The following is a 25,088-nucleotide window of genomic DNA, read 5'->3' on the forward strand; positions in this document are numbered from 1 at the left end:
CTTCAAGGAGCTACAATGGCCAAAAACTAACCTGGAGAAAAAGGTGTTTCCTGCTAGTTCCTGCACTAGCATAAGGAAGGGTGAGAACAGCACCCGTGCTGGATCACGGGAGAGCACTGGGCATTTCTTTAAGTGGTGACCAGCTGTTAGACAGATGTAGCCGAAGCATCAAGCTGAGCCCCTACAGAAACACACGCTCTCAAGCCAGCTGTGGTTGAGCAAGCAGCCACAAGCAGGCTGCTCTCAAACGAAAGCAGTAAACTGGGTTAGGAGACAATCCTGCAGCATGGGATAGGACATGGAGGAGGCGAGAGAAGGGCAGGGAAGAAGCCAGCTTAACATTTCCGGGTTTACAGAAGGAGCAAACTGAAATCAACAAAATATAAAACTGTTGATGAAACGTGTCTGACCTCAAAACTCTGTTTAAACCCAGAAGAGCTTTACTAATGCCTAAGTCGGCACAGAACAGGACTTTACTCAGCCTTATTTACGGTTAACAGAAATCAGCAAGCAATCCACTTCTGTAATGATTCAGGAATAAAACATTTCAGAAGTGCTTGAGCAACATAGTCAAAAACACAGAATAACTTTGTGTAATATATTGATACATTTTTGTAACTCTGACATTACTCTAGAATTAGAATTTCCTTGGCTAAAGGTATTACTGAAACTGAATTTCGGTTATGTAGTTATCAGTGCAAACTGTCTTCCAGTTTTACGAGGTAGAAAATTTTTAATCACAGATCCACCACACCATACTTTTCCAAGAACAAAATACAATAATTCAGATTACAAAATACACTTGTTCCCGTTAAAAACTGGAGTTTAGATCTCAGGATACCTAACACATGAGGCTTTTAAGATATTGCAACCACTAAAAGACAACCTCTTTAACCTCAACTGTACTTTGCTGCTTAATGAAACCTAGTTACAGGACTACTCCCTTTTAATTCATTTTTAAAAGCTGCTTTTAAACAAATCAACAGATGTGAAATCACACATAAAGTTACATTTATGTTAAATGATTTTAGCATCATCAACATATGCAAAGTTTACATAGAGTTACTTGATAACAAGCTGTGACAAAGAATTTCCTAAGACCATTCTCTGCCTCAGTGCTATGCCTTGTACTGATTAACTGACGCTGAACAGAAAACACATCTTCTGTTTTAACTCAAATTTTCAACCTACCAGGGTTGTCTTTGGCAACAAGACCTTTGGAAAAGTCACTTGGTGTAGGGGAAGTTCGGCTGTCCCTTTTTGCTGCATCAAGGTTGTTACAATATTCCCACCTCTTCTGCTGAAGTTCCTGAAGCCAGTACGTCATATCCTGACGGGTTGCAGCCTGCAACACAAAGAACCAGAACGCTGATGAGATCACTGCACGTCTTTGGTATATGAATACAGTAAATCCAAATGCAATAAAAAAACACAACTCGGATAATTAGCAGACCAGCAAGGTATCATCACCCAAAACCAATATATTCAACCTTGCACACAAATACGCATTCCTGACTTTCTTGCCAAATTCGTTTTCCATTAAAAGTAACCACTTGTGGTTTTTTCTCAAGTTTGACACTCAAACACTAGAAAACGCAGAAGCAGCATCTTGTATTTTACACACAAAGCACTGTTTAAATGCATAACTACAAATCTGTATTATGAAAAAAATAGGTCTCAAACACACTCAGGAAGATTCCTATTTTCTTCTTTTAATATGCTTTGTTATCAGCACAAAACAACAAATTAATAATATATTGCAATGCCTCCTGCTTTAATGACCAAATCCACACACCATATTACTTGATGATCCCATGAGTTAACTAACTTCTATGGAGAGGTCATATTTAAAAAAAACCCCAACACAAATATTTAATCTACAAGCCTATAGTCAATAAGATGAATAGGTAATAAGCCATCAAGAATTCAAACACATCTTTAAGCTTCACTAAGAATCACAGCTACAAGAGTCATTTCCAAAGTGTGCCAAACAACAATCTACAAATATCAACAGGAGACCAAGTGATGGTAACTGACAGTGCAGGTGCTCACTTGGAAAACTCATTTTTATTCCAACACACATCCTCAGCCACCAGCTCAGAACGAGCACCCACCACTAGTAAACATGTTAACACTTGTGCAGAGACACTCACCTCAGTCCTTCGGCCTGAAGGCACACAGAGTGCCTACCTTTTAGCCCGTCTTTCTCCTACCTTCTCCCAAAGTGCTTGGTGGCATTATCAATGAAAAGCCCTCATTACTTGGGTAAATGACTGTGTTTACTCTAAGACAACTTAATTTCAAATAGCTTTCTGTTCTGCTTATCACAGCTTAAGAGGGTACCTTTGCAGGGCGCAGCTGCAAAGGAACAAAGAGCAACAAACAACGCAAGTTTCCTTACAAAGTACAGTAAGTGCTGCATAAAGCACATAAGTCTCACATTCGTCTTCATTTTTGATATGAGAACACTTCTTGTCTAGTCAAACTGAATTTGACCATCATATTTTCCATTTACCATCATATTTTCACCCTGAAAGCTGCTAATTACAAGACAGAACATAAGCAATACAGCACACAAGAACTGATGCTTCCCCAGGGTGCTCTCTCTGGCTCAGCAATCTGCCATCTTAGTGTCTAGCGATCATAAAGATCGCTTTTTATTTTACCATTTTACCATTTGGCTTTTTGTACCCTTGTGAGCTTTAACATCCACAACATCCTACAGCAAATGGCGCCAAAGCACTGTGCAACGAAGTTAATCAGACAACACAGTTATTCCTTGAGCTGCTGCTCCAGTTCCTCTCACGACATCATATACATGGGAAGACATAAAATACATAAATCAAATAAGCATTATTAAATCAAATCAAGTAGCAAAATAAACCAAAGGGTGATACAAGAGGACACTGCAGGTTCACTTTTCTCAGTTGGTAAGAAAGATATGTAAGCAAGATATTTCCAATCTGAAATGGAAATTAGCTTCATGTATTTATTCTTGCTTGCTCACAGGAAACTGGAGGAAAAGATTTCCCTCAAAAAACAGTGTAGAAGTGTCCAAGAGGTTCTCAGAAAGCATCAAAGAACTGGACACTGGGAAACATCAATCCACACAGCCATCACTGGCAGTTTTGGAATGACCTCAGCAGCAGGCTTTAAGTCTACAGAGTCCAGTCACTTTTTACAACAAGTAAACGTCTCTCCTATTTCTAGCACACAAGTATTTTCTTTGGAGTTTTATCCAGTGGGAAGTCTTCAATTCTGGCAAATTTTAGAGCCTGTATTCCCTTTAGGTAGACTAGCACATAGGCCTTGTAAAGCAACATTTTACTGTGCTCCAGCAGAAAACCACCAACAATTCAAAGAGTTTCCCCTAACACAGGATGTAGCACTTCAGTGGTTCTCCTTGCTACCACAACATAGCTGATGAGGCAATGCACCTGGAGTCAATCTAAGTTAAACCTACAATTAATTTCCACCCAGGACTAGTTCAGCTTAATGAGCCTTTTTCACAATTTGTCCCATTATCCTCTCCCCAAGAGTCTTTAGAAAACCATGAACTGATTTTAATGGAGCTGCTCTTTGTTGTCGCTTTTAAATTCCCAATTGCACTTGTTCTCTGCTGAGCTGCACACAGCATCCTCAGTTTACAAGTGATGTCATTGTTACACATTGGGTCAGCGAGCAGTTATGGTCCTTCAGTGTAAAACAGGACAGCAAACAGTACAAGTTTCTCACTTCCCTATTTTAAGTGATCTTCTCAAGAATTACTCGGCACCCTGCTGCTGCACCCTGCCTGTTACTTTGCCTTCCTTCTTTCCCATACGTGGTCTTCCTTCTCTGATGGAGTTTTCCACTCCCTTTGAACAGGTTTTGCTGAGTTTATATAGGCATCTTTATTATTTACTTCACAAGTAAAAGAGTATCCAGAGAATCTCTGTTAAGATGAGTTTTGTTTAAACAAAATTAATCTTTGAAGCTTGTTGTTTGAAATGGACATTTTTTTAAACCACACATAGAATATTTTAAGTCTCCCTCTTCCCCTACTCCTAAACAAAATACAAATTTGCAAACATTTTTTTAATTCAGTTCACCTCTCAAAAGGAACACTCCTATGCTTGCCCCTTTTCTCATGACTTCTCTGTGTATTTGGCTACTGCACACCATGAGAGACACAACATTTAACTAGGTGCAGCACAGATCAGGTATCACAAAAAATCCTTATTTTTCTCTTGCCTTTGCAGCAAGAACAAACTTTAGTCAGTCACATTTTAATGGAGACATTTCTGTGAGAAGAAAAACCACCATAAATGTCATCTGAACTGATGCAAGACAAGGAATTCCTATTGCAAACTTTTGGGCAACAGTAGGAACAAAAGGCACTGTAAGCGAAGAGACATACAGTCCCATGTATTTTTCAACATAAACGATGGAAAATTATTGCCATTTGCTTAAAACCATTCCCTATATTCTCCCACTAAGGATGCTGCAGGAACTGCCTGCTTTCGATGCACACATGACACAAACCGAAGAATTATTTGGGGAAAACAACTACCCAGTGGCACCCTCTGCCTGGACCCACTGGTGGAACATGTACGCCAATATTAAATGCTTTCAGGAGGAGTCCAAAGAAATGCAACAAGCAGACCTGCTGTTCTGAGGAAACTCATGTAAATTCTTGCCACAATCCTTAACACAGACAAACTCTCCCTCAAGCATTTTTTTGTAAAAGGGAACATCACCAGAAAGTTTGCATTTCTTAAGATTTACTAATCCTGCTATGCTCAAACAGCGAATCTGGAGCCAGATGGCTTTTTTTGGAGGGCAGCCCGATTTTTAATTAAAGCATTGCAATAACTAACCAATATTAAAATTTAAAAAAAAAAAAATCAGCTCAGAAAACAAATCACCTTCGCTACTGAGTTAGGCCCAATACTATCTAAGCTCAAGCACCCCATTATTAATCACTGCCACATCCTTTAAGGTTATCGACAAATTAGAGTAAAACCTCCTAAACAATTCTGAATTCAGCAAGTTTGGCGTCCAATACTTTCAAGGATGTGGGCTCCAAAATTTGCAGTGTCTGGAACGCTTACTACTTGGCCAATAACCTAGGAAAGTTCTTTTTCTTTAAAAAGTCTGTGCAATTTCTGTTCCCCTCCCAATCCCCCACTGTTCACAAAGTCGTCATCCACACACAAGTGACCAGACACACAACCCAGCCATCATCGCTGGCCAGTGTTTCTTTGTTCCAAATGCAAGCATACTGTGTCACTACAAGACACTGCTTTAAAAATAAATGAGAAATTACCCCTTTGTTCATTTCTATACATTCATAATGCTAATTCTTTTCTCCTTTAATGACAGACATCACTGTGCAAACACAGGCGAACACTCACTGGACTGTATTACCAACATTCTGTGTTACAGCAAGGAGTTGCAGGGTCAGGTCCTTTCCATGAAAATATTCTCAAACATAATCTATCCATAATTCATAAAGTACGCAATTTTCTCTGCTTCTTTACCTAAAGTGATGGTATCTATTAAATACTTTAAATGGAAAAGCTTTTTAAATACACTTAGCAGCTTCTAATGTAGTTTAACTGTTTGAAATGTATAGAAAAGCTGCAACCATGCAAATGTCAGTTTGGTTAGCTACATTTCTAAATTATTAGCAATTTGCCTTGTTTGCTGTAAAGGCTACAGTATATTTTTCCTGAAATTGATATTAAACTGAGAAACAAATTACAAGTATATCATACAGTCCTCAGCTCCCATTAAATGACAAAGACTGAGCAATCCAGATGATGAAATCATTACATTAACAAAAAACTGAAGCATTATGAAGAAATAATGCATTCCTCAACAGCACCATCATAGCAATCTGGAATTCCAGTTGCTGATTTCTTACTGCTCTTTTCAGCTCATAATATTCAATGAGAAAGACCAGATCACAAGATCTGGAAATTCTGAACAAGCAGCAAATTGAGGAAAACAAGGCATGTGAGTTAGAGGGTGAAGACCATGTTCGACTTGACTTTATTCCTCGTGCTCCATGTGTAATGTTTCCTTGACAGATTAAATCCCATTTGTTTTCAACAGGAGCTGGATCAGTCACTGCAGGGGTTTGTTGGTTGTTTTTTTTGTTGTTGTTGTTGTTGTTTTTAATCTAACATCTTGTATTCATTCTTAATTCTATTTCTACCTAAATTAGCTGAAAAATGTTTTTAAAGGCCTTAAAGAACTATCATGTTGGGTTGAAGAAAATTAATCCCAGCTGCAAAAGCCTTATCCCTTGGTGAATCACACAGTCACAAACGGCCAGTTGGTCCTGCAATATCCCTCAAGATTTTCACTAATTCCTTATTTATTATGGTAAACACCTATAACATAACAGCATTTTTATGGACAATTGCTTGGCCATTTTAGGGCAAGCATTGTAACAATATGAGAGACAGAAGATAAAAATTTATTTTTTTCTGCTAACTACAGAAATGACCTTGACTTCCTTAACGGGCACCTTTTCTCAATCCCTGTAAGAGAACCATGAAGAGAGCTCCAATCCTGTTCTTTCCTAAAGAGTACAGGATAAAAACAAATACAAAAGGTATGGGCAGAGGAGCAATATCACAGACCAAGAAAAACATGAAAAAGGAAATCTCCTTTCCTCATGCTTGAGCATCAGTGCTGAGTATGACTCATATCTTTATGACTGCAGAAGACACCTGAAGCTGCTGCTAGAGTGCTGTTTGACAGACTAGCTTATTACACAGGTGGCATATAGTATTTGCCACTATAATCCTAAGCATAAATTACATGTTTCTCAACACAGGCCCTCCTATTCAAAAAGAATTCTCAAAACAAAACATGCATTATGTATTTTCCTGGACATGTCCACAAAAAAAAAAAAAGACTAGATATTAACTAAAAACAAAAAACCACACCAACCCTCAAACTATCAAAAAAAAAAAATCAAAGCTTACACCAAGTCTGCAGTTTTATCTTCTGTTACATAAACACTCAGGCTATAAAGGCAGATTCATGAAAAGCGGTAAAAATTTAAGTTAAGGCTATCTAAAGAAAAAGGTAGTTTTTACACCTGATTGCATGCAAAACTGCTGATTACACTGCTTTTCCTTAACCAAACATAGTGAAAATCATTATCATATTAGTTGTCCAGTTAAATTACTTGCTTATTCTTTAGCAAAATATGTTAATGATTCCTTATTTTGACAAACATTTATATTTATAAAAACAGAATACTGAAAAGCTTTAAACAATCATGTTCTACAAACTCAGCATTCATTATCATTGCTCAAATCTCCACTGTTAAATAAGTGTATATGGAAAGTCTTTTCCAATATTCAATAGGAATTTCTGCTGGTTTACTTTAATAACTTCACAGATTATACTCTAATTTTGCTAAAAAGGAACGCAGTTCACTTGAAAACTCACATTCAGTGCACAAGAACATTCTTTGTGGGAAATATAGGTCTTAGTAGCCATCAAAAATAATAGATACTCAGGATAATTCGCTTCCTCTTTATTGAGTAGAAACGGTTTCCTTGGGTTTTTTTCCTGGGTATGATAACAAAGGAATAATACGTAAAACAATCCTAACATTTACCTCTCATCCGATGAGGTCTGAGTCCTTGCAAAGACAATGCGAGAAGCAGCCTCTGCTACTATCAGGAAACAATTCTCCCTCCTCCTCTTCCTTCCTCCCAAAGCAGTCTAGATGAAGACTTCTACCATGCATCATCTTTTCAAAATAAACACCCCAAAAGTGAAAACCAACCACTCCCTCCCAACTTCTAAAACCACAACCCGCTAGATTTCCTTGGAAATCTTTTTTCTCCCCAGACCTTTCCACAGAACCCGCTCAACCAAGCCAGCCAGCCCATCCTGCTCCAGCAGGACCGTGCCCACCAGAAGCGTTTTCTCCCCCTTCGGGAGAGCGCTTTAATAACAAACTCGTACAGGAGAAAAAAAACAAAAACAAAAAAACTAACTTTAGGGACAGCCTGGTGTTGCTGACCTACTCTACGCTGGCGAAATATTACTTTTCTTCTTTAAAAAAAAAAAAAATACACAAAACGCAGCGGAGGGCAGTCCCGCCGCGGAGGCGCAGCCCACGCGGGTCCCGCCGCGCTCCGCGGGCGCCCCAGCCCGAGGGGAACGGCCCGGCCGGGCACGCTGCGACGGGCGGCGAGCGGCCCTCGGCGCCCAGCGCCCACCGCAGCCCGCCCGGTGCTGCCGGACCGGGTCCCGGTGCCGGTGCCGCCCGCCCCGGGCCTACCTTGAGCACGGCGACGGCGCCGCCGGGGCTGTGCACCTCGAAGGCGGCGGCCTCGTCCCCCGCGGCGGCGGCGCCGGCCTCGGGCTGGTGGTAGCTGAAGCAGGCGGAGGCGATGTCGAGGTGCCCGAGGGGCAGCGCGTCCTGCGGCCCCTTGAAGTAGTAGAGGTAGCAGCGGCGAGGGTCGAAGACGAACCAGCGGCTGCGGAAGCCGCGCAGGGGGCCCTTGCCCGACAGCTTCTGCAGGTACCCGCAGAGCTTGGGCGCGCCGGGGCCGGCCTGCTCCCCCGCCGGGCCGCCGCCGGGCCCCGCGCCCTCCCCGCCGGCTCCCGCCGGGCCCTCGTCCGCCTCCGCGCCCGCCGCCGGCATCGCCTCGCCCTGGGAGCCGCCTCGCCCCGCGTCGCGCCGCCTCACGGGACTTGTAGTGCGGCCGCCGCGGCGCGCCCCGCCCCGCCCCGCCCCTCCTCCGCGGCAGCGGCCGCAGCCGAAGGCCCGGGGCCGCCCCGCCCCGCCCCGCCCGCTGAGCGGCGTCCCGCGGCCCGCCGGGACCGCGCGGGCCGGGCCCCGGGAGCGCCTGGGCCCCCGCGCGGCCCCGCGGGAGGGAAGAGGCGCATCGGCCGCTGCTGACGTGGAAAGCCGCCGCCTGCGCGCGCTCCGGCTGCCGCCGGCTCGGCCAGGCTCCCGCCCTCGCCGCGCTGCCTCCGCGCTGCGGTACTTCTGTGGCGGTATTTTCCAGATCGCGGTCTGGCCCGTGGCGAGATCAAACCCTTCTCTTGCCGCAAACCGCACTCTCAGCTGTGGCCTCCCATTCCCGGCCCGCTCCGTCCCAGCGCCTTCCTGAGGCTGCGGCAGGAACCCAAGGAGCGCGCGGCCGCGCCAGGCCTCCGCCATCTCTCTGCCATGTCCGATCCCACGTAACCGAACCCCTGCTGCTCTCTGCCTGTTGGTAGGCATTTAAAAATCGCCCCCAAATCCTACTATTTATGGGAAAAATCACGGAACATGCAGACAGGAATAGGTAAAAAAGCTGTAGCTTACAGGTTTTAGACCGCTGAATGGCTACAGGCCAAACTATTTGTATTTTTCCGTTTCACCGAAACGTCCAACACATTTTGGACTCTAGTGAACTTCTGGTGTTGATAACAGAGAACTTCTGTAACAGAAAACTTAACTGTGAAGAGATCAAGTCGCCACAGGGAAGGACACATAATTTCACATAATTTCTCCTTGTGTTTGGAACACACTATATGCCAATTTCCAACGCTCTGGGTACAAATAGAGAAAACAGTCTGATGTGGCATAATCATACAAAAATGAGAGGAGACAATTCCGTGTCCAATGACATTCAGCTTTTCATTCTCAACCTTCAATACAGCACAAAAGATTCACTGTCAAAATAGTGTTGCAATGGTTGGAGCTGATGTTTGCAATGGCATTTTTATTAGGATTATGCGATTTATAAACTAGGTTCATCTGACTGAATTCTGACAGTTTGAAAGTTCAAGTTAGCTAGAAATCTGAAATCCCCCAGAGCTTCTTGCTCTGTCGTCATTTTTAAACGCCTCGATTAATTTCTCAGTAAAAAGTAACTGTCTCATCTGCGAGACGGTATTTTCGTGCTACGGTAAAGGATTTTAAGGATATGAAGCACCTGAATATTCGGTGTGGTTGTCCATGGGTTCCGCTTCGATGTTGACAGAAGGGATTGCAGAATTCTTTCAGTCCTCCCCTCCGGATGTCACCTACAGATAAGAAATGTGTGGAGTGAGGAAACAGCCAGTGTTCTGGTATCAGAGAAACTTGAGTAATTTGTTACAGAAACCCAGACGCAGAAGTTATCTCTCCGTTCTACTCACGTGACTTGAAGTGTGACCTGCTGAAAGAGTAAATGTTGCAAACTAAAGCTAGACTTTTTTTTTCTTCCCCCCCTCCCCCGACTAGAATGACTGATTCTGCTCCGTTAAAAAGTTGAGCCTTAGTAAGTGTGGAAAGTAAGAAGGGTTGATCCTGCTTACACAACAGGTCGGTAACGTTTCTTCCATATATATTGCTCAGTGCCTTCTTCCCCAAATACAAAGTATTTTCGGTCTTCTGGTAGCATCATACTCTTTGTTGGCAAGTGTCATCTGCCAGAATGTGAGTTACCCAGGGAAAACACTGCTGCTCTTTAGAAGCTGCCAGTTCTTTATCTCAGTTTAGACAAGTTTAGACTCGTTTAGACAAGTTGAAGTGCCCCAGCACTTATTCCTGATCTGCTACATCATCTCAAAAATTTAGTGAAGCGTGGCCTCGTTCCTCGCCTGGCTGAGCAACCATGACTCCTACTGGCTATCAATAATTACATCCTGCAGCGAATCACAGAATCAATTCCTAAATCCTCAAATTTGCTGTCAGTACTTCTCTTTTTTAATTTTCTGTTCAGCTTCCTTACAACACTCAAAGCAGGAGAATCCCCTAATTTCACAGTTGGTTCATGTGAACAGAAAGTTCCCCTTCTTGGGAAATAAGTTCCTTCTTTCATGTATGCCCTTTTTTTGACATACAGATCCAGATGTAGACTGGTAATATTATTATTTATTGCTGTTATTTATTATTTCTGAGTTGCTGTGGTGAATATAAATGAGAACAATGCTTTTCCCTTTACCTGCTTCTTCCTTTCGTGTTTTCATGTCCAGAATGCACAGATGATATAGGTGACATTCTTTGCTAACGAACATATAGAAAACAAATATAAATAGCATCTCCAAAGATTATATTTCCCTCCTGCCTAGAGATGAGGGCCAATAAAGCTTTTGGTTGGCATGTAACTCCTAACCAGAGTGTAACAGTCAAGTAAATTTTACATATAGTGAAACAGTGGTTATACTCCCAAAAGAACCGCAAAGCTTGTCAAACATGAAAATATCTGAAACTCCCTTCTTTTTTCTGGTGTTATTTTCTCCCCTAAATTAACGAATCTTTTAGTAATAGCACTTTTGGCTGAACAAGGCCATCTACTACACATAAAAATAGTTTTTACTCTAAAAGTGAGAGACTGGTCTAACTCACTAGAACTGTAATGGTTTTATCTTATAATCAATATAAGCATTCACAGTTCTTGAATAAGTTCACATTTTACTCTAAAAACAAGTAAATATGCAAGAAAAAGAGAGAGTCTACCCTCAGATAGGGAGGCAGAGAGAGTACAGGTGGCATGTACGCCAGGCTCACGCGGTCATGTTTACAGAAGTGCAGGAAACCCAAGTCAGACGCAGCCTTATCTACACCGTGCTTTTGGTTAAAGTGAGATCATGCTCCAAAATTAGAGTGGCTCAGTGTACACTGCTTCCTTTCACAAAACAGAAAGCAAAAATGTCTCGTCTGCTGTCTTCTGAGATATAGGGATTCAGTTAGAGATGAAACCCAGATTTTTCTGAGCTCACACTGAACATCTACTGTTTTTTGTTTTCCAGAACAATGGAACTACCCCCTCAAACTCTCTCCCGCACAGGGTCATTCCAAACCTGCATGCTGAGATAAAGGCTAAACAGCTACTTTTATTCCATTTTAACAAATATTTTGCAGGTTCTTGCAGAATGTTATCCGTGACTGTCACTGCCAAGATAAACATTGTCACTCTGCTATAGCCTGACGTATAGTACTTGCATACAGTATTGCAATACATTTTTTCGAAGAGTGAATGGTTTTGGCCTACTATTATTTAAATTCTTTGGAGGTCAGGAACCAAAAACTTTCCTAAGCTTTTTTTTACCAATGGAGACCAACAGGCAAAAAATCTCTCCAAATTACTGTTTCTGATGCAGTCTAACATGTCATTCTGCATTCCCCTGCCTCTCAGTCACCACAATGTCCATGAAGAACATCATTACATTTCCAGAATAAATTATTTCCTTATGTGTAAACAAGTCAGCCAAAGAATTACACGGTCTCTACATTCTAACTGATGGGAAACGGTTCATACACTTTTCGTTCTCCGTTACTATTCCTTAAACACTAGATGGTGCTCTTTCCTGATTCACATTCTCCATTTCTGTTACCTTCTCAAAATGGAAAAAAAGATACAAAGCCTTGAATAAGCAGGGAAGCTTATTTGTAGTTTCTGATTCAGTAGGAGAGATCTAAGTTAACTTCAGTTAACTCTCTCATATAAAAGCCGTTCAATATACGACAACATTAAATGTATTGTTTTTACTTTTTTTTGCACTGCATCTTATCAAGAACTCTTCACTATGAAAAAGCAACAGTTACACAATTCAGTGAATGGCAGCATTGATTTCTAGTTGCACATCTGTGATCTGACTTGTAAAGATATCCAGGCAAGCTGGTAGCCATGTAGAGGAGAGACAGTCAAATTAGAGCCCTTATGAATAAAAAAGCAGGAACTACTTAACTGTAGCAACCCACTGGACAATCCATGTGCACATAATCGTTGGCTTGTCAGCATTCGTGTAGATCCAGACCGCCTGGAGAACTGCTGCAGAGCTTGACAGGAATGCTGAAGAGGATAACAGAAGAATTTAGAGTGCTGTTGTAGAGATGAAAAGATTAATGGGCAAGAGAGATAAATACAGATAATGACGCAATTAATAAAACACAATTATTTCAGCTGCTTACTGAAATACTTGATTCCCAGCGGAGAACATAAAAATATGTACATACAACGGGGACTTACAGAAGTGTTCAGTAAAAAGAAAGAGCAGAGGAGATCATAGAATGGACTTTAACAAAAATCTTCACATAATCCTTTTTTTGTGTAATTGTTTTAGATTACATGGAAGCATTACATATAACAAGAATCAGGAAAGATCCATTGGGATACAATGGATCACAAAAGTTTTATATCCACTATCTCAGAGAGTGAGAAATAACTTTGTGAAGGGCAGCTTAAGGTTACCTTCACTCAAAATTCAGTATAATCCACATATGGAATGTATGCAACCTGCTCTAGTGGAAGGTGTCCCTGCCCATGGCAGGTGGGGTGGAACTAGATGATCTTGAAGGTCCCTTTCAAACCCAAACCATTCTATGATTCTATGTTTGAGAAGGGGGAAATGTTTCTCCTCAAAGGCTAAGCTGTGTTTTCACAGCATGTATTCAGAATTGCTCCAAAACCGATTCAGTTTATTGAAGGCAAATGTTTTCCATACTCCTCAATCTTAAATCCTAACTGCCTCTTGTGCTTGTGCTTCATAGAAAATACTGTAAACGGTATATGTGGTTAGTCTGAGGACTGCCAGCTGACGCTAGTAATAATGCATTCTTATTGCCCTTTGAGGTACTTATGAACTCTTCACAAAAGTTATGGAATATATATTTTACTCAAAGCAATTAATGGCTATAGAAGTCGTTTTTATTTGGAATCTTCTGAAGTCTTCACTGAGTTAATCTTAAGCATTTACCACCAGATAGCGACCCAGTCACAAGGCTGCTGTGTACTGACGACCCAGTTATTTCCTGAATGTGACATCTACAAATAGAAGCAGCTCTCCCAAATGTTCTTTCATGAGTTTTCATTTAGAATTAATTTCTCCTGAGAAATGACAGAATTTGGGGAAGTATATGACATCTGATTTATTAAAACGAAGAACTCAGACTGTCTGTCTTGAAATTTCTGTCTTCAGAACCTCTAATTGAAAAGGAATAGCAGAAGGATGAGAGGGCTAACAGAAGGGTGTTGGGAGAAAGTTGATGAAAGAACTGAGAATAAGTAAGGAGTAATGAGGACAACTAAGACAGCTCATTTACTGGCAGTGCACTGAGTGTTGATTCAGACTCTTCAGTCCCAAATGAGACACAACACCTGAAAAAATAAGTGATAACTTTACCTGAGGAAAGAGAAAAGGGGTAGGATAGTAGGATATGGGGCAATAATTGTGGCAACCTCTAGCACCAAGTGTCTTCAGATCATGCGACAAGAAACATCAGTTAAGAATAAAATTAAGGGATACACTGAAAAATAAACATAGCATGACATAGAACCAGAGCCAGCACTGGTCATGTTGATAGTATTTTGTCAGGGTAACTGTGTAAATACCGTGTTGTGCTGATATGCCTATACCACTCCTGGGACTGAAGATACCCTCAGCACCCAAAACCACACTCTGCTGCCTGACCGTTCAAGCTCACCTGGGGTTGCATAGCCCCATGCAGACGTTTCTGTGACAATGGGAATTGGATCCAATTAACGCTAACATGAATCTCAAGTTCCAACACTTAATATAAGAAACTCATGTCTTGTTTGCCAAACATATTGGTATCTCCTTTGTAGGAAGAGTGTTTAAGTTACACGAGTGACATTAGCATAGGAAAAAGCACTTACTGAAAAAGAAAAGCGCACTCAGACAGACATTTATTAACGTCATGGATAGTAATGCACAACGAAGAGCTGGCAGTCACCTTAGAGCTGTAAATTACAGAAAACAATTACTACTTTTCAGCCTGAGCTCATTACCTTTACTCTAGAATCGACCTTAGCAACAATTTTTATACAAGCAAAGGAAAAAAAAGCTTCATTTAATTACAGCATGCAGGCATTTCCATTAATTTTGATATCCAGTATGGAAAAAAGCAACTTGGCAAGCTCAAGCTGATGCTTGTCCTTACCAATTCCATTTTTTTCTCAGTTTAACAACACTTAAGAGGTAAAAACAATAGATGATATCCTGTGATCTTTACCCTGGTCAAGGTTCTCTTTGAGGAAAAGGTTTAAATTATAAAAATACTGTAAGTGATCTGCAAAGAAAATAATTTTTTTATCTCCTGTATTTCTTTATGGTATAGATCTACAGTGATCTTTGCTTTTATTTACTTTTTCATTCTCTTCAGTTTTACATTAGATAAAATACACTTTGTGGGGTTTTTTTCTGCAATATTGCTAGAAGATTCCTTGAATACAGTAATTTTAGTTAAGATTGTAAGGATGTTAAATGTTTTAGAAGATAACTTGTCTCTGATGTATTTGTTAGGAACCTTGAACTACAAAAAGACAATGAAGGATAAGGAGCAGCTAGATGCTTTGCACGTGTAGATCAATGTCTGCCTAGAGCTCACACATATCGACAGACAGGGCATGCCAGTGATCTGAATGAAAATTCCTTGCCCTTGCAATCATTCAGGTTTCAGTCTTGAGGGATGTCACAATTCAACTACCAGTAGTTCTCTAAGCTCCTAAACAGTTTTCTAGTAAAACAAAAATTCCAGGTCCAATAGCCTTCAGACATACTAAACAGTAAGGGAAAGGGGAAATTCACTTCTGATACTCAATAGCAAACTTTATTGACTACTAAAAATTCTGTAGTGGCACTAACTTAATCCTAACTACTTCAGATAAGATTTGCTTGTGTCTCAGTGTTTAGTTCTCTATATGTCAAGAAGAATTTTTAAAACCATATCCACGTAGCAGAGTTGGGCTTTTTTTTCCTGAAAGTGGTAGTTTGTGGATATGGGTTCATATTCGAAACCAACAAGATTTAGTTCCTATTGGATTTCAACCACAGAAGATGCAACTATAAGAACATATATCTACTATACCTTTAGAAACCTGGGGCTGTGAAAACAGTTGTGAGTTTTTTTCGTTATTAATTTCAGTGACGGTAAAAAGCAGACCACAGATTAGCAAGTTACCATCTGAGGCTGGACTATGTCTTCTTGTAAACAACAGACATTGCCACAGTGTCTTAGTGGAAGGTGGAACAGAATGACTCTGTGCCAAGGAAATATATATATTAAAATGTGAATTAGAATGTTTCATAAGAAACAAAACAAACAAGATTCATATGATTCAATTTAGACTCCTGGGTTTGTGGTTTCACAATGCGGAACACATGAGAAAAAATCAGTTTGATTTTGACTGTCATGAAGAACATGAAAAGCTGTATGTCACCATCTCAATGTTAGCCTTGCTCTAGAACTGGTGTCTAATTGCAGAGCTTGATATCTGAGAACCTGAGACATTACAGAAGCTTTAAATACATCGACAAACTGTCAAGGCTGGGTCCTTCTAAGCTTTTAACTGCCTAGGATTAGATTTTTCCTCTAGAAATACTCTGCAGGACATGAACTAGAACTTTAATTTGTGACACAATGCAGAGATCTAGCAGAGGATGTAGTGCACAGTATGAATGGATTAAATTAATCACTTTTCTGTCATCTCCTAGTGAAACTCCCTCAGCCAAAGCTCAAGCAGACTTAGAGATAACTTTCTTCTAGTGATAGGTAGCTTTGCTTGATTCATATCCTCCTTGGCTTCACTAGCAGCAAGAATGAACCTCATTAATCTTTTGCTAGACTCACTGGCAATTATAGTCCCAGTTCATGACCTACTCTTGTGATGCTCAATAGCTGTACAAAATAGGTGTAAAATGCTCCTCAGAATAGTGTTTTTCATACCTGCTTTCACGGTTTATAATGAGAAAACAAGATGGGTAACAAAAGAAAGTTAAACATTATGAAAGCATTTGTACAGCAAGTTCCTCCAGACTTCTTGGAGGGCTCAAGGAAAATGTTATTTCAGAGTGGGATGTTGACAAAAAGACAGTATAAACACCGCATGGCTTTGCAAAGGACACAGATTTTGGACCAAACAGGCAGGGGAAATCTCTGACTGAAGCTGTCAGTATGGGTCTCTTTTTTCATAGAATACCATAAACATCCAATTACTAGGCTAGTAGTGGATGCTTAAAATCTTTGAATAACAAAGAGGTAGAATGGGCATTTAAGGGTTCAGTGACTACTTCTGAATATTTTGAGCAGGCTTTTTTTTTTTTTAACCCCCAATAAATCATTCAGTGATAAAAGGTCTCATAAAAATAGCTCCAAAAGAGGAACCTGAATCATTTACACTTTTTGTGAAATGGATATCACCACATGTCATTCCTATTTATTTTAAATCATTTGCAAATGAAAGCAAGCATTTGTGCTCTTATGAAAAGTACAAAATTTTTCTAGTTAAATGGATATATTTTTATTCACCTATAATTAAGAGATTTGTTTTAAAGCAGCATACACTGAACAACCCTCTCATTACTTTCACATGAGAATGAAAGGCTGCAGGACTAAAATGTTCAGGTTTTGTAAGATCACAAGAACTTTTGACTACAGTATAGACACACACATACTTAACTCCCTTTTCTGCTGACCTTTTGAAGGTACTCAGTATTTCATGAAAAGCAGGATCAAAACAGTTTTATGTTGTTCAGTGCAAAAGGTGCTTGATTCTTCCTCCAGTGTTTTATGGAGGAGAAATTCCACTTTTTTTCATGCTCCAGTGTCATACCTACGAATTCAGATGACAGATTTGTCATCTAGTTCTTAGGCTCACCATGAATCCACACAGCTTTTCATCTTGTAGGTTAACGATAAACCTTACGCTGTCACTTGCCTACCAGAATATGTTGGTAACAGTTGGCTCGGGGGCAGGTTCTTGAGGGGTGGTTTTCTTGCACACACAGTGCATTTTCACTCAGGTTCATGAGGTCAAATTCAGAGGAAGTATTCAAAGTAGTGGTAATGTAATGGAAGTGAATCAAATGAATTACAGCATAGGCTGAGAGAAACAGACTAAGGTGTACACAACCAAACACGTTTCATTTCAGGATCTCTTTTTTTGTAAGGGTATTTCAATGCTGTGGTGTTTTTAAATGCAAGTATAGAAGCGTGAAAAACTCCAGACAGACAAAATTTTCTTTATGTCTCTCAGATACATGAATTCCTTAAATCAGAGTTCCTGGGACACAGTCTAACTTCTGCAATGGTTCAAACACAGACTGATTGCAGGTCTGTAAAATAATACTAATGTGTAACTTTCCTATAGGGAGAATGAAAAAGTACTGTAGGATGCAAAAGATAGGAAGAAGATGTAGTCTCTTTACAGAAAAGTTGTATCAAAAATGGCATGGTTTGTAATTTTAGCATAGAGAAGAAGATGCAGACTTCTGGTTTTTATGTCTGTCAATATGCAGAAGTGGTGAAAAGTCTGTGGTAGACAGTGGTTCACAGACACTACAGAACAGAAAATAGTGGTCAGTGGCCAATAATGGAAAATTAGGAAAAGCAGAATGAGAAGGCATAACATAATTTCTTGTCATCAAGTGCTATCTTAGTTGAAATCTTGTGGTAGAGGCAGATTGCCTGTAGAATCATGCTGAAATTATTAGCTTGGAGTTTGGTCCAAATGAGACTGGCTGAATTTGTTCCTCTTTCTTAAATATTACGTAAAAGTTCATTCTATATGTTCTGAATCATATAGGAAATAGTGTGCTTTAGGGTTTCCGACTTCGTAAGACTAAAAGGACTAAGAAAGAGCCCTCCTACAGAAATCACTGCTGAAGCTGTGAAGTGCCAATTTCCAAACTAGAACACAAGACTTACCATGATGACAGTGTTTCTAAGTTACTAACTTTGTGAAAATATAATCATCACAGTTGATATTTTCTGTATCATGCCTGTTTCAAGACAGGAGTTTTGGTTTTGTTGGTTTTTTTAACAAGCGTGTGTTTCTGAAAAACAGGTTGGGAAGGTATGCAGAAATAGTGGTGTTTGCTCATATTAAAAAATCTTGCAACCATTATGTTGTAAAGCTACAACACACCATCCTGCTTTGGAGCAAACAGCTAACAGAGGCAAGGCAAGTATTCCTATGACAAGTATTTGCCTTATGTGGGCCTGAGAATGTGAACAGAGCCTGGATTTGGAAGCTCAATAGGAACAGAAAGAGGGGAGCCAGGATGGGAAATTGAAAATATGAGAGAGTAAATAAGTCTATAACCATGATATCCTAAAATTAATTTCTCATTTTCTGTGTGTTTCCAGTTAGGGAAAATGCTAATTTTAAAAAATAAATACATATGTATATATAAAATTATGTATATCTCACTCTTCACTGTAACCAGTTCACACTGAGGCTAACTGCTTACTAGTGCTGTTTCATTGGATTTGCTCAAACAACAGGGATGACATTGTGAGATGTAAAAGTCCAAATCCAGCTAATTACCAAAGTTAAAGATCAAGACGGCTTCACATAAAGCCGATTCTACCTCTGAAGATTTTCTAAACGTACAAAAGCAGACCAGAAAGAAAAACCAACAACAATATGCAGAACATGTTAGGTTTGTGAGCCAAGCTTTCCAAGGTTAAGTAGTTACACATTTGACTGTGCAAAGACAAAGACAAAGTTTCCTAGTCAAAAGTTCTTCTTTGATTATTCCGATAAAATGCAGTTTGAATCCAAGTTATACTAAGTTCTGAGTTGCCAAGTTTGACGTAAGAATGTCAAACCAAATCAGCGTGTTCCCAGTCCAAGCTAAACCATGATTTTTATTGCAGAGGCAAAGATTGATGTTGGCATTTTGTCACCAACCACTTGAGTTATGGCCTCTACGTTATTTCTGGGGACACCAGCACTCAGGAAAGTCTTGCAGATTTGATATGCTAATACCAAACTTCTGAAACTGAGCTTTTTCACTAATGCTTTTTCATGCTAATGAAAATTTTCAGCTTATGGAATATGTGAATTTGTATTCCTCCAAAAGTCTGACTGACCTTGTGTTGTTCTTCATATTCTTAGGATGTAAACTCCTCTGGGGCAGGAATTGGGATTTTGTTCTGTCTCTGTACAGGACCTGACAAAATGAAATCCTGGTGTGTGGTTCAGAATACCATCAGCATGCAGGTAATAACTTTTATACTTAGGTACTTATTTACATTAATTAAAGCAATATTGATACACAGGTAAGGTAGTATTTATATGCAACATTGCTAGTTGATTATCATCAAGATATCAAATACTTTATTTTTCACTATAAGCAAAACATTTAGTTTGATTCTAATCTTTCTTAAAATGTGCACAGATAAACTCAACTAACTGCTTTTAATTCTTATTAACCTTGTGAGAATTGAAGAAGAATCAAGCTCTCTGAATGTAAGTTTTATTTGGGTATTTATTTGAAATCTTCATTTGAATATCTGGAGAACAATCGTTCATAGTTTTTATCAGCTTAGTAACAAATGTATCATTTATATGAGAAATAAATTCTAATTCTATTTTTAATTTTTTTACGTATTCTTTCTTGTATAGATCCACATATTGTTTTCTGCAAAAGATACAAATAGTAATATGTAGGATATGGTATGACTTTTCCTATGGAATTTGTTCTTAAGCATTAAAATTGGTCATGTTCCTCGTCTTTTATTTCTCATATATACCAACCATAATGAGTTTTTCAAAATGTTATTTAGCTTTTATTTACTATATTCATTAGAATTCATAACCTCCAAGCCCTCCCAACTGGTATTACTGGGAAAAGTGTAACAATTGATGTTTTCTGAGAAGGTGTAATTGGCTTTGAATCGAAGCAATAGGAATTTTTGCCAGCAGTGTTTTTGGGTTTTAATACACTCAGCTTTCTGAAGTTTTTACAGGTGCATATACCTGCAGCATAAATTCAGTGACTCTTCACTGAGATTTTAAACTTTCCAGTTTAACATGACATTCATTCTTGCTCTAAGCTTATTGTCAGGGACTATGTCAAGAAAAGTTTTATCGAGGTCACTTGCAGAACTCTTCATGAAAAACAGAGGAACCTGTACCTGCTCAATCTTAGCGTTACAGAAATCAGAACAGGTGTTCACAGAAAGATTTTTCCCAGTTAGAGAGATCGCCAAACAGAGGAATGCCGGAGCAAGCACTGGTACTCAGCAACTCCCTGTAGCCACTACCAGGCATGACCTGTAGAAAAAAGGTGTAGACAGGTGTCAGTAAGTCTCACTGGTCTTCAGTGATAACATATAGATACTGGAAGTACAAGTTAGAGTAATTCTATGAGGTTGCTAATTTTTGTGAGAAGGCCAGCTGACCTAACTTCACAAAGCTGTAACAGAGACAGCTAAACGTATTCTGTCACACACTTCTGTCTCTCTTCCAATTACACTGTATGGAAAACTTAATGCACAATATACAAGCTATTCTCAGCTTGCAAAATAAATCCAGAGCAATAAAGACTTATCCTCAATGTTTTCTGCTCTGTTTCCTGGGTTTTGAGTTTTGTCAGTTAGATGCCCATTCAAAACAGCAAGTTGTGCATCTCATTCAACACTTCAACTGGTCTTCTAGCTGTACCCATAACATACATTCATGCATCTTTTTGATGGCAAATGTGAAATTCTGCACATAAAAATGGGCTGAGAATTTAGTTTATAAATTTAGTTTGTAAGAAATGTAGACAGTCTCATTAAGTCTCTTTACCAGACTTATTTAGCATCCACCAGGTTCAGCAGATTCATTTATCTTCTGAGAATGCTATTCCAAAATTTAGTCTTTACTTGGATTCTGTTTCCTAGTTCACAGGAGGAGAGCAAATAGAGCATGGGAATACACAGAAAACACCTTCTGGAAGGAAATGTTCACAGGAAAGCACAGAAGATAAACAACTCTGTTGGAAGCATCCACTGCATATTAGTAATCTTGGAGTAACTGCTAAGGAGGAGCAGTACTGCTGACGCTCCTCAGCCTCTGGCCTTTCAAGAAGAGAGCCACAAATGAGAAAGCTGTACCTGGACTGCGGAGATCAGTGGAGAGATGAAACAATCTGCTTCTCCTGGGTGCAGTGACCGAACTCGGCTCAGGTAACTCTTCTTTTCTGTATGCGAGAACCCAGCATTGCGCAGAAGACATCTAAATGCAAGGTCCCCAGTACGCAACGGGAATGTAAACCCACTAACACATACCCTCTAGGGTTCCCCGATTTTCCTTGGTATAAAAGAGGATAGAAACTCTTAGAAGAGAAAACAGTACTGAGAAATTCACTGAGGCTTTTTGGTAGTATTTTGCTCCAAGGCATGATTTGTTAATTGTTATTTCTCTGTTCAGACATCCTCAAGTTATTATTAAAGTTATTTGCAGTTACAGGTGAATAAATAAGTTCAAGTAAAAGAAGAAAAGAAAATTTAAAAAAAAAAATCACAAAATTGGACAAACTCAAACCCTCTGGTTCATTCTCCTCTTAATTACACTAATCTTAGAGCAGACAAAATGCCAGTGATTAAAGTGGAATTACTTTTTTAATCAAGAAAAGACTCTTTCTCATAGCGTCTAGACACTGCCCCGTGCTTTTTGGAAGACTCTGAATGGGAACTACATGTCTTGTTCATTGTTCAGTAACTGAAAAAATACAACTGTTCATAATAAAGACCTCTGCAACCTCATGCACATCAAAAAAAAGTCGGTGACATCGCAGTCTGGGCTCATCTTGCTTAAGAATCTGTCCAAAATTTTGACCAAAATATCTTATATCTTCTTGTGAACTTTGGAAAAGCTCTATTAAAAAAATCTAATAGTGCTCCGCACTTTTGCAATTCAACTGGATTGAATTTATATTCTCCAGATCCCAAAGCAGTGGGAGTATTCCAGAAGTGCTTCTGGCTATTTCCATTCTGCTCAGTTTGCTTTCACTGACCGTATGCATTCAAAGAAGCATGAGGCCAAAATTCCATTCTCAGTTGTTATTAACATTTGACTACAATCCTTTCTGGTTTTTAAACAAATTATTTTTATCAGCTTATTATGCTTCTAGATGAAAGATGCAAAACATAAATCCCCACCGTACATCAAAGCCGGCAATGACAAAACCCCAAACTTCTATTGTGAGCCAACAAAAATCATTAAACTAAAGCAAAAAAGGGATGTAAACTATTTCATGGAAGAAAAACAACAAACATGCAGCCAGCAACACTACCACAGCATCACAATTAGTAGAAATACTAAAAAGGATATTAGATAAAAAGCAAATCCCATTCACAAAAAAGAAATCACCTATGAATCTCGATTAAAAATTATCACCACAATTGTCTTTTCCTCCTGTCCCTATAATGGATTTCTAAGCTAAAAAAGAGTTCAGAAATTGGCTGCCTCAGCAGTCATAGAGGTGATTGAAGGTCCTGCCTGGGGCCAGAATAAATCAGTACACGACCAGCTAAGTGTCCTTGACTTTCTTTTCTTCTGAATACACTTCTTCATCTTCCTCTTTTTTAGTGGGACTTAAAAAGGAGATTAATGAGAATCGAAGGTCATGAAGAATCACATTTATTGACAATTTATTAGATTCAGTAGCACTAGAGTAGCTATCAATTCAAAAATTCCACCTGCTCTGTATCTTAAGGTAAATAGGATAGGGAAAGGTAGGAGGTATTGTAGGTTTCAAAACCCAGGTCACTGAATCAAGCTTGCTGGGTTTCATCACAGGATTCATAACCCCCTCAGTTCCATTTTACTAAGTAAAGATTGGGTTTTTAGGCTCTTCTCACATAATAGGCTTAATTTTCCCTGCTCACTCTTACCTTTTCTCTGCACTGGTATTCTCAAGGTTAATACTACAGATGAACTGCAGAAATACTAACTGTTCTACCAGTCCTCTGCTGAAAATAAGTAAAAATTAAGAAATAATGAGAATATACCATAAATAGGTCACTAATTGGTACGCTTCTTTAGCAAGGCTATACTTTTCAATACACTGAATGCAGTGGACTTTATTTCTACAGCTGTGTGATAAGAATAAGCCCCAAACTTCTTGGCAAACCTGAGAGACCTGAAGCCAAACCTACTGCACTGCCTGAGTCCTGACTAGTGTATAATACATGAGAGAGGTGCCTGAGTGAGCCTTCGAATGATAACACTGACATTTTCAAAGGGATAACAAATCTCAAGTTTCTTCCCAGGAGGACTGTGGTCAAAATATGAAGATACTGTTTAAAATATTTACTCTGGCTTTATCAGAATTTGTTTTATCAAATGCTTATTCATACTGTTGAGGGCAGTGGTATTTAGCAGTAAGCCTGCAGCCTCTCCATGTATGAAATGTACTCATTTCAATCAAGGAAACGAGAGGGAATGTCAGCTGAGTTCACTGTACAGTTTCACAGGAAATAACAATACAGTGCAAACTCAGATGCCCATGTTCTTTATGAGACCTCCAATATTCTTTGTTTAGATCAGTAAAGCAGGAACGTTCAAACAAAATGTGTAAAGCACAAATGAAATGGCTAAGGAAGATTTTCTGCTTTTTTCAGTTGTCTCAGATTAACTATTCATCTTCTAATAAGCTGATTGAAATTAAAGGGACGTACTAGAGATAGTGGTGCTCTTTAGCACAAGTAGTATGGTACTGGACCCTCACCTCAAAGAACTGGATAGTCTGGTGTCTGCCTCCAAACAGTAATTTAACCTTGCATGATTTAGCTAACTGCACACTTAAAGAGGACAGTGAGGATATATAAAAACCTATACCTTTACTGAGAAATGCATCCATTTCTGACGTGGGGAGTGGATGAAGGCTGTTCACCAAAGATGCATAAGCATACCTGTTCTTTGCTATCCCAAAGTGCCCCTTCTGCCTGCTCTTCACTTGCACTACTGGCATCAGTTCACTGTGTGATGGAAAAGGTTCCTCTCTCTGTGCTCCATAATTTCTGCCTGTTTATTGGCTGAGTGTAGGAATGCAGATCAGAAGGAAGAACTGTGGCCTGCAGTCCAGAGGTTTTGAGAAAGATGACAATTCAAAAATTAAAATCATACACTTGAAATCAAGTTACACAAAGAATTAGAGAAGAATTTAGTAACAAAGAGAATTTCTTCTCCAGAAGGGAATATGATTAAGGCTGAACTGGTTCTAAATAAGATACTTGCCTTACGTTTGAAATACCTAGTACACTGGTCCTGCAGCACTCTGCAAGAGTAAAGCTTAGTTTCACGAGCTGCTCACAAAGTCTTCCTTTCCCACTCTTTATTTTACATCTAAAGGCTTGC

General features: G+C 39.6%; 1 protein-coding gene across 1 annotated transcript in view; it reads right to left on the reverse strand.

Annotated features, from left to right (window-relative positions):
• Positions 1–8,662, reverse strand: part of TBC1D2B (TBC1 domain family member 2B) — a 34,197-nt gene extending 25,535 nt beyond the window's left edge. Inside the window, exons 1-2 of the mRNA XM_086620172.1 lie at positions 8,297–8,662; positions 1,192–1,345 (exon numbers count right to left, since the gene is read on the reverse strand). Of these exons, the coding sequence (XP_086476298.1) occupies positions 1,192–1,345; positions 8,297–8,662 (520 nt within the window). The remainder of the gene's footprint in view (positions 1–1,191; positions 1,346–8,296) is intronic.
• Positions 8,663–25,088: the final 16,426 nt, after the last annotated feature.

This window comes from Tauraco erythrolophus, chromosome 14 (genome assembly GCF_009769465.1).
Source record: "Tauraco erythrolophus isolate bTauEry1 chromosome 14, bTauEry1.pri, whole genome shotgun sequence".
Lineage (NCBI taxonomy): Eukaryota > Metazoa > Chordata > Aves > Musophagiformes > Musophagidae > Tauraco > Tauraco erythrolophus.